General features: G+C 42.5%; 1 protein-coding gene across 4 annotated transcripts in view; it reads left to right on the top strand.

Annotated features, from left to right (window-relative positions):
- LOC129827593 (cGMP-dependent protein kinase 1-like) overlaps positions 1-17,928 on the top strand; it is a 190,160-nt gene that overhangs the window by 16,947 nt on the left and 155,285 nt on the right. For all 4 annotated transcript variants that reach the window (XM_055888787.1, XM_055888871.1, XM_055888703.1 and 1 more), the window contains exon 2: positions 6,358-6,524. In XM_055888787.1, coding sequence (XP_055744762.1) covers positions 6,358-6,524 — 167 coding nt within the window. The remainder of the gene's footprint in view (positions 1-6,357; positions 6,525-17,928) is intronic.

The raw sequence follows: 17,928 nt of genomic DNA, 5'->3' as shown, positions 1-17,928 counted from the left end.
AAGTTTCATGTAGTTATGGCTCTACGTCGTTCTATGCGCCTCCCATAGTCTGTTCTGGACTTGGGGACAGTGAAGAGACCTCTGGTGGCATGTCTTTTGGGGTATGCATGGGTGTCTGAGCTGTGTGCCAGTTGTTCAGACAGACAGCTCTGTGAATTCAACATGTCAATGCCTCTCACAAATACAAGTAGTGATGAAGTCAATCTCTCCTCCACTTTGAGCCAGGAGAGATTGACATGCATATTATTAATATTAGCTCTCTGTGTACATCCAAGGGCCAGCAGTGCTGCCCTGTTCTGAGCCAATTGCAATTTTCCCAAGTCCATTTTTGTGGCACCTGACCACACGACTGAACAGTAGTCCAGGTGCAACAAAACTAGGGCCTGTAGGACCTGCCTTGTTGATAGTGTTGTAAAGAAGGCAGAGCAGCACTTTATTATGGACAGACTTCTCCCCATCTTAGCTACTGTTGTAGAAATATGTTTTGACCATGACAGTTTACAATCCAGGATTGTGATACAAATGCAAAAAGCATATCAAACGTGATAATTGCCAGAACAATCTGACACACAAAAAATATTTTTAGCCCATTCTGGCGTGGACTCACCTCACAGCAGCAATACTATAATAATTGTTATGAACTACTGCCCAAACAAATACCACATATTTATTTTTATTTACAATGACAGCCTACCCTGGCCAAATCCGGACGACGCTGTGCCAATTGTGCGCCCCCCTATGGGACTCTCAATCACGGCCGGTTGTGATACAGCCTGGAATCAAACCAGGGTCTGTAGTGATGCCGCTAGTACTGAGAAGCAGTGCCTTAGACCGCGGCACCACTCGGGAGCCCCTACATATGTGCACTGATGTGACGTTATTTTCTTTACAAGTCATGCATGCCTTTGAAACTCTATTTCTGAAACTGTGTAGGTTGTAAACAATCACAACCTTTCTCAGGCTTCTTAGATTGGAAGGTATGGTCAGGGCATTGAGGGAAAGAGTTGATTCTTGCACCCTCAGTCCAAGGGTCCTATAAAGTCTGTAGGAATGCTGTCTATCCATCCGGCTGTGCTCTAAAGCAGCATACTTTCTCCTTTTAAGGGAACCGCTCTGTGTTTATCTCTGGGCTTTGACAAGGACGCGCTTTCTGAAGCGAAGGAAATAAAACGTGACACAAAAAGACACAAAACCAGAACAGGGGCCAAGCTGGAGTCTAGTCGACTGTCAGTTAACATATGACTATGACACACCATATCATAGTTCTGCAATGTCAATCCATCCAAGTTGATCTCAGTCATTATTCAATAGACTACAACCAAAGCTTCTCACCAGTCTCCACATGGCCATGTGTAGTATTCCCATGAAAAGCCTGCCAGGACACCCAATTAATGCTGAATATCAAAGGATCTGATTAATTTGGAGCAGCCTGATGAGCAGTGGCATTTCTGTCCATTGTCCTCAAACCCTCTTCAAAGGGAGTGGTTGGCAGGCCACCAAGGGTGTCGGTCTTCTGACATCAGTCACCAGCTGGAGTTCAGTGCCTCCAAAATATCTAATGGCTCCGCTCTCCCCTTTTGTGCTTTTTCTCAGAATATTTTTGAGTCAGATGAGTCATTAGCTAGGTTTCCCTCCAATTGGCAACAGATTTTCATGAGAATATTTGAAAATGTTTGATGTGCTTCCATCAAATTGACTTTTTTCAGAATAAAGGCTGTGCGTAATGACGTAGTGCACATATTTATTGGAAAGGAGCATCAATCTCATCACCTTGCATTTTCACCACCCTGTGAAGTTTAGCATAACTTATTTCATCTGTAGCCTAATAAACTGCATGCTTCCCCGACAAGTCATAGTGTGAGGACCACAAAACATGTCATTGCGTGATTCCAAGTTTACTTCGATATGATAATTATTATATCAATATTTCTGAATAAAAGCATTTCCACTGACATTTCTTGCATAATAGATTTTACTGACAGAGAAAGATCCCACCTTGTCTAGCGTATCTTGTTTTGTCTACATTTGGAAAGTTTCCCAACAGATATTCTGTCTCCATCAGGCCTGTCATGACATTTTTTATCCGACATGTACTTTACCTGCAGAAAAAGGTTGGATGGAAACCTGGTTAGTGTAGCTGAAAGGAATATACTGCAGGGATTTGTTGGGTATATTTGTTTTCTTAAAGTAACTGCCCAGTAAAAATCTCACCTTTTAAAAGTTAATATTCTGTTAACTCATACCCAAGTAATGTTGTTGACTCATCCTATATTAAACCCGTATTTGTGCATAGTTGGAGAAAAAAACACTTGGGGAATCAAACCTACCTCAAACTTGTATCTCAAACAGACCATTTAAAAAATGCTTGCTATTTCCTCATAGAGGATGATGTGGACACCCCTTCAAATGATTGCTTTCTGCTATCTCAGCCGCACCCGTTACTGACAGGTGTATAAAATCGAGCACACAGCCATGCAATCACCATAGACAAACATTGACAGTAGAATGGCCTTACTGAAGAGCTCGGTGACTTGCATTGTGGCACCGTAATAGGATGTCATCTTTCCAACAAGTCAATTCGTTAAATGTCTTCCCCGCTTGAGCTGCCCCGGTCAACTGTAAGTGCTATTATTGTGAAGTTGAAACGTCTAGGAGCAACAACAAGTCAGCCGTGACATGGTAGACCACACAAGCTCACAGAATGGGACCGCTGAGTGCTGAAGCGTATAAAAATCATCTGTCCTCGGTTGTAACACTCACTACCGAATTCCAAACTGCCTCAGGAAGCAACGATAACTGTTTGTCGCGAGCTTCGTGAAGTGGGTATCTATGGCCGAGCAGCGCAAAGCTCACCACCATTGGACTCTGGAGCAGTGGAAATGCGTTCTCTGGAGTGATGAATCACGCTTCACCATCTGGCAGTCCGACGGACTAATCTGAGTTTGGTGGATGTCAGGAGAAAGATACCTGCCCCAATGCATAGTGCAAACTGTAAAGTTTGGTGGAGGAGGAATAATGGTCTGCGGCTGTTTTTCATGGTTCGGGCTAGGCCCCTTAGTTCCAGTGAAGGGAAATATTAACGCTACAGCAAACAATGGCCTTCTAGATGCTTCTAACTTTGTGGCAACAGTTTTGGGAAGGCCCTTTTCTGTTTCAGCATGACAATGCCTCCGTACATCAAGCAAGGTCCATACAGAAATGATTTGACGATCGGTGTGGAAGAACTTGACTGGCCTGGACAGAGCCCTGACCTCAACCCAATCAAACACCTTTGGGATGAATTGGAAGGCCGACTGTGACCCAGGCCTAATCGCCCAACATCAGTGCCTGACCTCACTAATGCGCTTGTGGCTGAATTGAATCAAGTCCCCACAGCAATGTTCCAACATCCATTGGAAAGCCTTCCCAGAAGAGTGGAAGCTGTTATGGCAGCAAACAGGGGACCAACTCCATATTAATGCCCATTATTTTGGAATGATATGTTTGACGAGCAGATGTCCAGATACTTTTGGTCATGTAGTGTATCATGGTTTCAATTTTATTATATAGTCAGTTTGTTAAATGCTACAGGCTTTCAAGAATGGCAAAACATTTATTATGCATATTGTTCTCTCAAATCTAAATTAAAGAATGATTAATCTGTAATTATATATGGAGTGATAACACTGCTGAAAGAAAGTGAGAAAATAAGAAAAAATGTAAATGTTATACCAGAATTTTGCTACACTGTAATGGGCACGACTGGAGTGCCAGCTAAATCTAATCACAGCAAATGAGTGTTGAAGTGTTTCATACGGGGTACATTACAATATTTTAATCCTCAGCTGAATAGTTTTGCTGTTTAGTCAACTGAAAATAAGCTTGCATTTTATAATTTTAGTATAGAATGTGTCTTGATGGAACTTGTGACCTTCAGTTAAATCACAGAGAGAAGTTATTTAGATCGTTTTTAATGTTCTAATATTGAAATACAGTTATTGAAATCCCTTTAACTTGCAGTGTATGGAACAGAGAGGTTTCTCAGAAGAACACAGTGTTAGGGGTCCCCACACAAAAAGAGATGATAAGCTATTCATGCTGATTTATTTCTTCACAAAAAGGCAGAACATTTGATTTTGTCATTGTCTGCGATGCCCTATCTGATTTAATTTGAGATTCACTCATTACTCAAGGAGCCCATCTGTGTCTGCTCTTCCTTGTTGCTTCACTGAAACTCTTCACTTCTGCCAAGCCTCTGGATAAGGCTGTGACAGTTACACAGCTGTAGTCACTGCTAAGCACACATGTTGCCAGGCAGCACTGTAATACACAAGTGACAATGAACTGGTCATCAAAGTGAGATTGCTTTTTACCAAATCACACATGTCCCAGTGTGCCAGAATCACATCTTGCTCTCTATTCAACCTTTAATCAGAATGGGTTTTTGATAAGGAGAGCTTCAGAATTCATTTAGCACTCCTACGCGTCTCTGAACAAACACAAGCAGTATGGAAACTGCAAACAGTTGATTACTGTGCTGTTGTCTGTAAGGAGGGTAGTAGTACTGGGGGAAATGGGCAGGTTTATTAAGCACAGATCCCAAAGGACATCTCTTGCCTCTTTCTCTTCAACCTCAGGCTCCTTTCCCCGAGGTTACTGTGATGGTTTAGAGCCAGATGTTACAGGTAGAGAGCTAGGCACATTTTGGTATCCACCACCACCCACCACCATCCTCCCACCCCTGCTTCCAGCTGAAATCTATGCATTCTACAATACATCTGATGGCCTGTTCAAAAACAGAAAAAAGAGAGTCGGTAAAGGCAAATAATATACTTTGAAATACTGTGGTCTATTGCGAAACTGTCTTGAAATCTAGCATTGCCAAGTAAATATTTTATCTGATTTGTGGAGTCTTGAAGAAAAAGAAAAAAGGCTCAGCGACAACTCTAAGTACCCATCAAATTGAAACTCATTTAAAGTTGCAGCCGCCTGAAGGACCCATCTGACAGTGTCTCACTGTGTGTTTTTGGGACTTCAGGGAAAACAAAGCTATCAGAAGTGGAATATGAATTCAGAACTGGCTTTATTACATCATTGTGAGCACAGTGTTATCTTGACTCCAAGGACATTAACACACAATACCAGTGTTTAAGTGGTGCCGGCAGAACAGAACTAATGCTTTGTGTCTGAGTGTCATCTCTCAGTTCTCGGTACCTCCGAAGGGCAGCAGCACCAATCTACCAGCTCAGCTAGGATTTGCTGGAACAGAGCTCCCATCGTGAAACATCCTCCCCCATAGGATTGCAAAGAGAGGGTATATTACTGAAAACTTTTGATATTCTATCACTAGACATCTAGTGGCCCTTTTGGGTACTTCAGATTATCACAGGTGTCTGTAATTTATCTCTGGCCCTCTGTGTGGCCTTAATGCAAAATATATGAAATAATTAAATAAGATGATTTTCAAATAAAAAATAGAATGACATGTTTTGCCGTCAAACTTGTGGCAGTTGTGAAAAGTTGGAATAGAGTTGCAGAGTTAATAAAAAAATTACACCATTGTTGATTAGATGCTTTTTTCATTAGTTCGGCTATTTTCTCTTGAACCATATGGCCTATCCACTGGAAACTCATGTACAATATGGACACAGATAAAAAAAAAAACATATATACTATAAATCAATACATAAAAAAAAAGGTTTTCAATTATAAATTACTAAAGTTACGATAGATTGCCATAGATTTTCTCTTAATTACCAAAATTACTGTAGATTCCATTAACCCTACTACCACATGAGACAACATAATAATAATATTAATTCCCAAAGAATAAGTCCATATGATTTTTAAAGTGCCCACACTCTCGATTAGGATATAGTGAAGCCAGAGTACTTCTGAAGCTGGTCTTTTAAGGCAAATTGCTGGATGAGGTACTTGTGGGTAGTCATTCATAGCAAGGCGTCTGAGGTAAAATGCAGGGTAGTAAAATGCCTTATCTTCCCTCCAGCCTATACAAGAGCGCTGGTGTAGAGATAAGAACTGATTCTATTCACATGCCCTAAGGCGGGGAGATGCAGTATGGTGATTTCTGTCTCAAATTACTGGTTATGGGGCACTTCTCTCCAATATGGGCCTTCAAGTGCATTTAATTTCCAAACTGTTGACTGGATGCTCACAAATAGCTTTATTTATAGATGAAAGTTAAGTTTTTTGGTCTTTTTTGTGAAAGCAGTCTGTCAAAAGAAACAGACGTTCAGCCACACTGCAGATTCTTATTCACATCAACTGTTTCATTTGCTAATTGTTCTCAATTTAGTGACTTTTTCTGCACTTTATCTTCAGGAACAGAACGTTACTCTCTTTTCATTCAATTCACAGGTCCAAGGACTTAATCAAGGAGGCCATTCTTGACAACGACTTCATGAAGAACCTTGAGCTTTCTCAGATCCAAGAGATCGTTGACTGTATGTACCCAGTTGAATATGCCACAGACAGCTGCATCATCAAAGAAGGGGATGTGGGCTCATTGGTGTATGTGATGGAAGGTAAGCATTGTGTGAAAAGTCAGCCATGTTAACCTCCTATGTTGAAGAAAACTCAACTTCCATTTGCCTTTTTGAACTTTCCAGTTCTAAAAAGTTCTTAGAGGAACCCCTCTGAAAAGAACATTGAGGAACACATTTGTAAATGTGGGTTCAAACTAGAAACTTTTTGTAATGGGAGTGGTTCAATTTTAAACCTTTTTAATAATATATTGTAGAGGTGGCAACCTATCAGATTGGAGGCGTGGCTTTCAGATAGTTCTTTTTGGCCACCTGTTACAGTACATGTCATTCCTGTTCATCATGTTAAGTTTGTACACTGTAAATTGACTAGCAATGGGTTCTTGAGGAACTCCAGTTGTTCCTTGAGGTTCTCCAGCGTTCCTCGAGTCACCACTAAGAGTGTACTGTATCTACTGTGGGACTTTCATGGTTAAGACCTTCTGTTCACATCCCTGTTATTCATCACCAGTTTATTTAAGAACAGATCTGGAAACAATGACCGACAGTAAAGATGCATTTCCAGGAAAGTGAATGAACGGTCCTCTGCTGGGCTGTAATTCACCAGTTTATCCCCCTGTGAGAAATCAGCCATTAATGAAGGAATGAAGTGAATCCATCAAGGCCAGAGGGGATAGCGTAGCTAGCGTTAGCCATGATTCATGTCAACTGTTCCTTTCAGTTTCGTAACCACGGAAATGTCATGATTTCTTATGTCATGTTTATTCAGCAGAGCCAGAGCAAAACATTTATAATGGAGTGGGATTTGTGAGGTGTGCACTCCACTGCGTTGTATGGGTTTTGACTGAAAGCTATTCTGAACATGACGACCGCACGAGACAAGAAGTTGCCAGATCCCTCTTGCTAACTGGGCAACTTTTGCAATTGTTTTGTTGTCTGAATGAGGGAAATGCTGTAGATAAAGAGGACTCGATGTAGTTTGAAAGATGAGACGTTGAGGATTATAAATACAGCTTTCATTTTATACAAGCAAGCCAAACACCCATGAGTCCAAATGTGCACTTCACATTTCCATATCATAAAACCATATCATAAAACTCATGTCATATAAAGTGTCAACGCTTATGATTATTATGTTCATGTACAGCTAAAAGATGACATAGCGTCATACCCTGGGTTGTTCTGAACAGAATGAGCCTATGTTTGTCTACTGTCAATAAAATAATTGTGTGATGGCGGGGATGCAGGGGTGTGTTCCACACAAAACAACTACAAGTGTGCTTGCTGTAGTTCCTCAACGGCACAATTAGGAGAGTCCAAAAAAGCACCTCATAGTTGTAGACTATAAAAGTGCATTGAAATTACTTAGGAACTGTGCCCACTTTGGAGAAGTGTGTGGCATCTTGGAGATGCCAGTTAGCCCTCTCACTCAAACCCCTGTAAATGTTTTGTTTTATCTTGTACCTACCCCATGTCATGACTGACCACGAGAATCCAAATAGGTCAGATCAGGTTTGCAATGACTAACTTCAATCAGACCCCCTTTCACCCTTAGAGGTGGGAGGATATAACTAGTGGGGATTAACAACTCACGTCCTGTTGTAAATCAATGGAGAAGATCCAGACCTGTGCTCTCCAAATTCACCAAAGGAATGTGTTTCGTCTCAACAGACTTTTTCCCACTGAAACTCTAGCACGTTCAAAAGCGAATAATGGAACAATATTTCTAATGTAGAACGTGGGGAATGGTTAGAGGCGATCTATAGAACACTAACGTCATTTTGTTTGTTATTTTGTGATCTCACTAAAAATGTTATAAAGGAAATACTGTGACTTGGAAAGTATACCCACTACATGGATGAAGTTTCCATACTATGGGTTGTGCATGTATTATGGGAAATGATGAAGGTGTTTTTGCTAAGAGAGGGATATGATTTGAGAAGCTATAAGAGATCATTATTTTCCATAACTTTGCACTGAGTAATCACCTCCCCGGAGTGAGTTCGGAACTGCCGGAAACTGCCCCTTTCGAGCAAAAGGTATAAATGATGCGTTAAGATAAAACCCAAAGCAGACCAGAAAAGTGTGAAGCTGCAGCGGCGCGTTTAAAATGGTTTGAACTTTGAATCTCAACATGAGTTGGAGACGATAAACTCACATCCCGGACAATCATTGGTACGATGAATAACAGTCTTTAGCTGAATGTTAAAGTCAATTCACATTTACCAGGAATATTCTTATCATGTTACTAATGTAGCCAGAATATTTTCAGATTTTGTTATCAACAAATGCGGTGAAATGTACAGTAAATGTATAATGCACATAAAATCACCAGTGTAATGTTTGGATTCAGTCTTAAGCCAGGTGAACTGTTGTGTATTCACCTTTGGTCTAATCATTTCCCCATTATATCCAAACTGTTCCCTTTCAATTGCTACCATGGTTATGCATATGCTTTTCATATTTCTACTGTAAAAAAAAAAATCTATTTAGCCCTGTCCATAAAGGCCAATTCCCACAACTGTAAAGGGTTAAGGAGCCATAACCAGTATGTGGTCATTTTTGTTCCAAATAGTTTTTGTCCCAATATGTAATGGTTCAGTTGTTACATACCATTACGGGGAACTTTACAGAAAGATCCTGTTCTCAGAGGAACTGGGTGTTTTTTATTTTTTGGGCACAGACATTGCTGGTGAAAAGAAGACTTTTAAAAAGCCTGTTTACACCAGTTTCTTCTTCCCAGCTCCTTTTCGTTTCTTTGTTTCCTATCGTGATACCACATGGAGTACTCTGATAGCATGCTTTATGTATGTTATCAGAGTACTCCATGTGTATGTATGACAGAAATGACAGAGAAAATCCTTCTCCAAGTCATGAGTGGTTCTTAGTCCCTCTGTTATTCTGTATAGTATGCTTACTTACTTAGTTTATTTTTTATTCTTATTTCTTGTTTTTTTTCTAGTAATACATTGTTATTGATTATTGCATTGTTGGGTTTTGAGTTTGCAAGAAAGGCATTTCACTGCACTTGTGCATGTGACATAAAAATTTCAAACTGGTCTTGAGGAAGATGCGCAAGCTGATTTCAGAGAGCCTATCTTGGCTTAAGCTGTCATTGTGCCACACTCTGCCGTTGATTACGAGTAAGCAAGACAAATACCCTAATCTGGCCACAGGCGCCCACTACGGCCGAGCAGAGTTGAGCAGGGAGGGAAGCTGCCTTGATGCGGTTCAAGGTGTCCCCGTCGATGGAGCCATGAGGGACCAGTGGATTTGCTAATGGGAAGAAAATTGATTCTTAGAGAAGTTATTCTCCCGTCTGATGGGATTCACCTTCAATGTGCTCCTCAGCGCTACTATACCTCCAATATCACGTCATTGTCACACCTCCCAAGCCTGGTTCTCGACAAGGCTAACACAATGGTAACGTCTGAGGAAAAGTTATCAGAAAAAAGTGAATTTCTTGTGAAATGAAAATGATAAAAACTAATTTCAGGAATAATGAATTTATTTGGGGGTTCATTATAGGTCATTGACTTCTTTAGAGTATGGACAAACCACATGAAGTAGACTTCCCTTTGAGCTACTTTCTCCAACCACACCCAGCTGTGCTGCATTTATTTTTACACCTGAGGTGAAATATATTAATCCACAGGCAGAGCTTTTCAAGTTTGAACATTTTTACTTTTTTAGCAGCAGGGCATCTTGCTCAGTGCGGCGTTGACTACGGGCACCAGACACAAAATGGGTCAGCTAAAATAAACAGAGCTTTTCAATTAGCAACAGATTCATAGCCTAACTGAGCCTTGTGGGCAAGGAAACAGACCACAGTATCTGTCTGTCCTCCGGCAGTTCCAAATTTGATTTGTCTTACTGCTTCTGTTCCTCCATTAAAATAACAGATAATAATAATAATAATAATGAATTAAACTTTTATAGCGCTTTTCATTACAAAGTGCTTTAAGTGCTTAAAAAACATGCAATTCTGAAAAACCTAAACATATAGAAGATCATGGCAGACGGGGTAGTTCATTAATGCTTTGAGCAGTCAGCGTCAGGAGGGAGGCTAGAGTAGAGGCAGTTTGGAGATTAAATGGAGGGGGGGTCACATCTAGGGGGTTTCAGACTGGTCCAGAGCCGACAACACTAGAAATTAATTGGTCTCATTGACATGTGTATAATGTCAAAACCCTAATTGGCTTTAATTAATTAAAGGTGCACTATGCAGAAATCGCTCCTCCATTTCATGTTTGCCTAATTTCAGTTTGTGACGAAACAAGCAATCATAGTGTGGACAATCATTTCCCCCCTCTATACCACCGTGAAATATATTTTCCATAACCAAAAAGATAGTATTTTCAGCTTTTTGAAGCTGATATATAAAACCGAACGTAAAAGACAAAAAAACTAAACTTAAAAACGAGGAGCATAGAAATAGCACATCTAGAACATATCTACCACTCCTTAGACGTTCTTTCAATGAGAATCACAGATCTATAACTCACATTTCTATGATAATTTGATCGGGTCGCCGAAAAGTTACATATTGCTGCTTTAAACTCATTAATGAGTTTCATGTTGTATAAATAATATGGGATTGAATGGTTTCCCTGAATACTAAATCTATCACGTAGATCCTTGATTAATGATGTATTTACCATGAACACATGACACCTCTGACATGCGTGTCATGGCCGTTAAAAGAAGAGGACCAAAGTGCAGCGTGGTTAGCGTACATTTTCTTTTATTAATAAAAATGACGCCGAACAAATCAATAAACACTACAAAAACAAACCATGAAGCTAAAGGCTACGTGCCCTAAACAAAGTCAACTTCCCACAAACACAGTTGGGAAAAGGGCAGCCTAAGTATGGTTCTCAGAGACAACGATAGACAGCTGTCCCTGATTGAGAACCCTACCCAGCCAAAACATAGAACTACAAAACATAGAACATAGAATACCCACCCCAACTCACGCCCTGACCAAACCAAAATAGAGACATAAAAAGGATCTCTAAGGTCAGGGCGTGACAGTACCCCCCCTCCCAAAGGTGCGGACTCCGACCGCAAAACTTAAACCTATAGGGGAGGGTCTGGGTGGGCATCTATCCGCGGTGGCGGCTCAGGTGCGGGACGCAGACCCCGCTCCACCACTGGCTCACCTCACTTTGGTGGCACCTCTGGTGCAGGGACCCTCGTCGTCGACCCCGGACCGGGCACCCTCGTTGCGGGCCCCGGACCGGGGACCCTCGCTGCGGGCCCAGGACCGGGGACCCTCGCTGGGGGCTCTGGACCGGAGGCCGTCGCTGGAGGCTCCGGACTGGAGAACGACGCTGAAGGCTCCTTGCCATGACTCCTCACTGGAGGCTTCGTGCCATGGATCATCACTGGAGGCTTCGTGCCATGGATCATCACTGGAGGCTTCGTGCCATGGATCATCACTGGAGGCTTCGTGCCATGGATCATCACTGGAGGCTTCGTGCCATGGATCATCACTGGAGGCTTCGTGCCATGGATCATCACTGGAGGCTTCGTGCCATGGATCATCACTGGAGGCTTCGTGCCATGGATCATCACTGGAGGCTTCGTGCCATGGATCATCACTGGAGGCTTCGTGCCATGGATCATCACTGGAGGCTTCGTGCCATGGATCATCACTGGAGGCTTCGTGCCATGGATCATCACTGGAGGCTTCGTGCCATGGATCATCACTGGAGGCTTCGTGCCATGGATCATCACTGGAGGCTTCGTGCCATGGATCATCACTGGAGGCTTTTTGCCATGGATCATCACTGGAGGCTTTTTGCCATGGATCATCACTGGAGGCTTTTTGCCATGGATCATCACTGGAGGCTTTTTGCCATGGATCATCACTGGAGGCTTTTTGCCATGGATCATCACTGGAGGCTTTTTGCCATGGATCATCACTGGAGGCTTTTTGCCATGGATCATCACTGGAGGCTTTTTGCCATGGATCATCACTGGAGGCTTTTTGCCATGGATCATCACTGGAGGCTTTTTGCCATGGATCATCACTGGAGGCTTTTTGCCATGGATCATCACTGGAGGCTTTTTGCCATGGATCATCACTGGAGGCTTTTTGCCATGGATCATCACTGGAGGCTTTTTGCCATGGATCATCACTGGAGGCTTTTTGCCATGGATCATCACTGGAGGCTTTTTGCCATGGATCATCACTGGAGGCTTTTTGCCATGGATCATCACTGGAGGCTTTTTGCCATGGATCATCACTGGAGGCTTTTTGCCATGGATCATCACTGGAGGCTTTTTGCCATGGATCATCACTGGAGGCTTTTTGCCATGGATCATCACTGGAGGCTTTTTGCCATGGATCATCACTGGAGGCTTCGTGCCATGGATCATCACTGGAGGCTTCGTGCCATGGATCATCACTGGAGGCTTCGTGCCATGGATCATCACTGGAGGGAGGAGACGTATGGGCAGTCTGGTACGTTGAGCTGTCACAGGGCTCACCAGGCTGGGGAGACATACAGGAGGCACTGTCCTTCTGGGGACAGGCACAGGATACACTGGGCCGTGGAGGCGCACTGGAGGTCTTGAGCGTAGAGCCTGCACAACCCGTCCTGGCTGGATGGTTATTTTCGCCCTGCAGATGTGGGGAGCAGGCACAGGACGCACTGGGCTGTGCAGACGCACCGGAGACACAATGCACAGAGCCGGCGCAGGATATCCCGGGTCGTAGAGACGTACTGGCGGCCAGATGCGCTGAGCCGGCATCCTCCGACTTGGCTGGATGCCCACTCTAGCCCGGCCGATTCGGGGACCTGGAAGGTAGCGCACCGGGCTGTGCACGCGCACTGGAGACACTGCGCTCCACCGCATAACACGGTGCCTGACCAGTACGACACTCGCCACGGTAAGCACGGGGAGTTGGCTCAGGTCTCCAACCTGACTCAGCCACACTTACCGTGCCCCCCCCCCAAAAAAAAATACAATTTGGGAGCTGCCTCTCGGGCTTCCTTGCTAGAAGTGTCCCTTCGTAACGCTGCCGCTCTGCTCTTGCTGCCTCCAGTTCCTCCCGTGGACGGCGACACTCCCCAGCCTGCCTCCAGGGTCCCTTACCATCCAGGATCTCCTCCCAAGTCCATGAATCCTGGACACGCTGCTCCTCCTTACCACGCTGCTTGGTCCGTTGTTGGTGGTGGGAAGTTCTCTCACGGCCGTTAAAAGAAGAGGACCAAGGTGCAGCGTGGTAAGCGTACATTTTCTTTAATTAATAAAAATGACGCCAAACAAAACAATAAACACTACAAAAACAAACCGTGAAGCTAAAGACTATGTTCCCTAAACAAAGTCAACTTCCCAAAAAAAGGGCAGCCTAAGTATGGTTCGCAATCAGAGACAACAATTGACAGCTGTCCCTGATTGAGAACCCTAGCCGGCCAAAACATAGAACTACAAAACATAGAATATAGAATACCCACCCCAACTCACGCCCTGACCAAACCAAAATAGAGACATAAAAAGGATCTCTAAGGTCAGGGTGTGGCAATGCGTCTCTATACGCTGTGGATAGATGTTTCTAGACACAAAAAGGATCAAGGTTTAGCAGACGGGGCCTCTCCATGACTCTATGGAACAGAGAAGAATAATTCGTCTCACTGCAGCTGTCAATTAATAATGGCCTCGTCACTATTGCTGGACGTTAATTGGAAGAAATATCCTGGCTAATGCGCCTGCTCTCCCGAGAACAGCTATCTAGCGTTGGACACAAATAAATGACAAGGAAGTAGAAACCCATTGATATTCTAACACAGCACAGCTAGCTAATGAAGTGTTCGCCTCACTGAGGAACGAAATGGAAAGAGAGAACATATTTGTGCGTGAGTGTTTGTTTGACACTTTGGGTTTTTCTGTGCCCCAGACAGGAATAAACATCCTCAGCCTTTTCCCAGTCTTTTTTTATTGGCCTGTTAAACCCACAGATGGACTCCAAATATAATGTGAGATATAAACAGGAAGAGGAAATGACCCGAAAGAGATTCTGATGATGACAAGGCGCTATACTTGGGTGATTTTTAAATAGGATACCACCGTGAAAAACTCATCAATTTTGTTTTCGGAATGGGCACAGATTGTAGTGGATATTTGCTCTCTCAGCCAACAAGTTACACTTTACAGTCATAAACTAAATGCAGCCAAGCTGTCTCAACATGGATTTGGTTGCATAGCAACGTGCTGGATCCTCATCCTTTGGCAATGTTGTTTATTAAGATCAACATTAATATGCAAAAGCCCAGCTGAACCGAGACCTGGAGTTTTATGCTACAGTATATCCAATGGACTGAGAGGGTTTGAAGTAAACAATTTAGGCTAATATAATGGATGAATATACTGTATGTAAAGTCTTTGCTATAAGAGAAGTCAAGTCATAGCCTACTTGGACAGCAGACAGGTGATGTCATTTTCTATACTGAGGAAAACACACACCTGAATTTGTCAGGTGCGATGCACTTCTGTTCCAATGCAAATTATTCATTCAAAGTTACTACCAACAATGTTTTGGCAGCTAGCTGATAAAGATACACTGCGTGAGAAATGAAGAGTTTATTTCCAAAAAGCTATTTTTCATAAAAAAATATTGCTTGTGGGTATATTCATGTGCGTGTAAAATATGACTGTTCTCAGATTTTAATTCATAGATTTTAGATGTGTAGGATTATTCTTTTTTTTTAAATCAAAACGCTATATAACCTTTATTTAGCTGGAATGGAAGCTATATTTGACTGTGTTATGTGGTTGTCTCACCTAGCAATCTTAAGATGAATGCACTTAGTGTAAGTCGCTCTGGATAAGAGCATCTGCTAAGTGACAAAGTTAAGATCTCATATTACTGTATTGAATGGTTATTATTATTTTTTAATATTGATGTCAAAAATGTATAATTTATACACTGAGTGTACAAAACATTAAGGACACCTGCTCTTTCCATTAAATAGACTGACCAGGTGAATCCAGGTGAACGCTATGATCCCTGTTAAATCCACTTCAATCAGTGTAGATAAAGGGGTGGAGACGGGTTAAATACCGATTTTTAAGCCTTGAGACAGATTGTGTATGTGTGCCATTCAGAGGGTGAATGTGCAAGACAAAGATTTAAGTGCCTTTGAACAGGGTATGGTAGATGCCAGGCGCAACGGATTTTGTCAAAATCTGCACCGCTGCTGGGTTTTTCCTGCACAATAGTTTCCTGTGTATATCAAGAATGGTACACCCCCCAAAGGACGTCCAGCGAACTTGGGAAAGGGGGAAGGGGAAGGGGATACCTAGTCAGTTGCACAACTGAAGGCATTCAACCAAAATGTGTCTTCCGCATTTAACCCAACCACTCTGAATCAGAGAGGTACGGAGGGCAGTTGTTGTTGGGGGTTAACTGTCTTGACACAACTGTGGAAAGCATGGAGTCAACATGGGCTAGCATCTCTGTGGAATGCTTTTGACACCTTGTCGGGTCCACAAATTTAGGCAGGGGTGCAACTCATTATTAGGAAGGTGTACACTCGCCTGAGCAGCCTCATTTCACTGCCAAAAATAAAATTAAACAATCTGGTGTTCAGCGAAGTTACAACACAATGTCAAATACAGGTAGCCTAGTCAAATAATTAACATCCAATAACATTAATCGTTACTCTCTCGCGGGAATTTCTTCTGTCTGTTTGTAGGCGAACGTAGCTGTTGGTATCTGTACTGATGGCGCAAAGGCCATGACAGGGTTGACATACTGTAGTGGTAACGCGTATGCAAGTAGTTACTCCCGACGCCATTTGGGTACACTGCAGCATCCACCGAGAGGCTCTTGCTGCCAAAGGAATGCCTGACAGCTTGAAAGATGTTTTGGACACTACAGTGAAAATGGTTAACTTTGTTAAAGCACGGTCCCTGAACTCTCGTGTATTTTCTGCACTATGCAATGATATGGGCAGCGACCATGTAACGCATTTACAACATTGTTGGTTATCAAGAGGCGAAGTATTGACACATTATTTTTAATTGAGAGACGAGCTTAAAGTTGTCTTTACTGACCATAATTTTCATTTGTCTGACGGCTTGCATGATGACGAGTATCTCACACAACTTGCCTATCTGGGTGATGTTTTTTTTCACCTGAATGATCTGAATCTAGGATTACAGGGACTGCCCGCAACTATATTCAATGCGCTGGACAAAATTGAGGCTATGATTTAAGAAGTTGGAGCTCATCTCTGTCTGCATTAACAAGGACAACACACAGGTCTTTCCAACATTGTTTTTCTATGCAAATGAATTCTAGCTTATGTACAATGTCAAATGTGATATAGCGAAGCACCTGAGTGAGTTGGGTGCGCAATTCGCAGGTACATTCCAGAAATGGATGACACAAACAACTGGATTCGTTATCCCTTTCATGTCCTGCCTCCAGTCCACTTACCGATATTTGAACAAGAGAGCCTCATCGAAATTGCAACAAGCGGTTCTGTGAAAATTGAATTTAATCAGAAGCCACTGACAGATTTCTGGATTGGTCTGCGCTCAAAGTTTCCTGCCTTGACAAACCGCGCTGTTAAGACACTGATGTTCGGCCCTCACTAGCATGAAAACTAAATACAGACTGTGTGTGGGAAATGATTTAAGACTGAGGCTCTCTCCAATACAACCCAACATTGCAGAGTTATGTGCATCCTTTCAAGCACACCCTTCTCATTAACCTGTCATGAGTTATTCACAATTTTCGATGAACAAATAAGGTTTTATATGTTCGATGTTTAAATAAAGAGCAAAAATATTGATTAGTATTGTATTATATTTCGTGCCCTGGTCCTATAAGATCTCTTTGTCACTTTCCACAAGCTGGGTTGGGACAAACTCACACTCATTCTTATGTAATAAATGTATTGTGTAGTGTGTGTGTGTGGTAGGTTTACAATGATGTCAAAAACATATTTGAGAGTGCGCTGACCCTGGTGCTAGAGGGGGTACAGCTGGAGGTTGAATGTTTGAAGGGGTACGGGACTATAAAAAGTTTGGGAACCACTGATCTACACCCATTCAGCATCATTTACACCCTCTTAAGCCTTAGCCACACCCATCTCTTTAAGGATTCACATGTGACTCCATGTACTAAACAACCAAAGGTTTCAAGACTAAAGACTGGTTTATACTACGTCTATCGACAGTTGTCGCAGAGACATCATGAACATTCTATTGCCGTCTGACATCAAACTTGTCATTGTCTTTATGAAAAAGTATGAACACACAAACTACAGGCTGCATGGCATCAGCAACCTGCTGGTCCAAAATAGCATAACTAGTGCATTTTAACACCAATAAACTCACCCGTTTTTAAAATGAATTTAGTATATGTCAATCTAGCAAACCAGGCAACTAAAAGCAATTTTCTCAACAATGTTTTGGTTTGTTTCTAGTT

Source organism: Salvelinus fontinalis, chromosome 1, assembly GCF_029448725.1.
Source record: "Salvelinus fontinalis isolate EN_2023a chromosome 1, ASM2944872v1, whole genome shotgun sequence".
Lineage (NCBI taxonomy): Eukaryota > Metazoa > Chordata > Actinopteri > Salmoniformes > Salmonidae > Salvelinus > Salvelinus fontinalis.
Note: the sequence above shows the minus strand (reverse complement) of the source record. Positions and strands in the feature narration are given on the sequence as shown.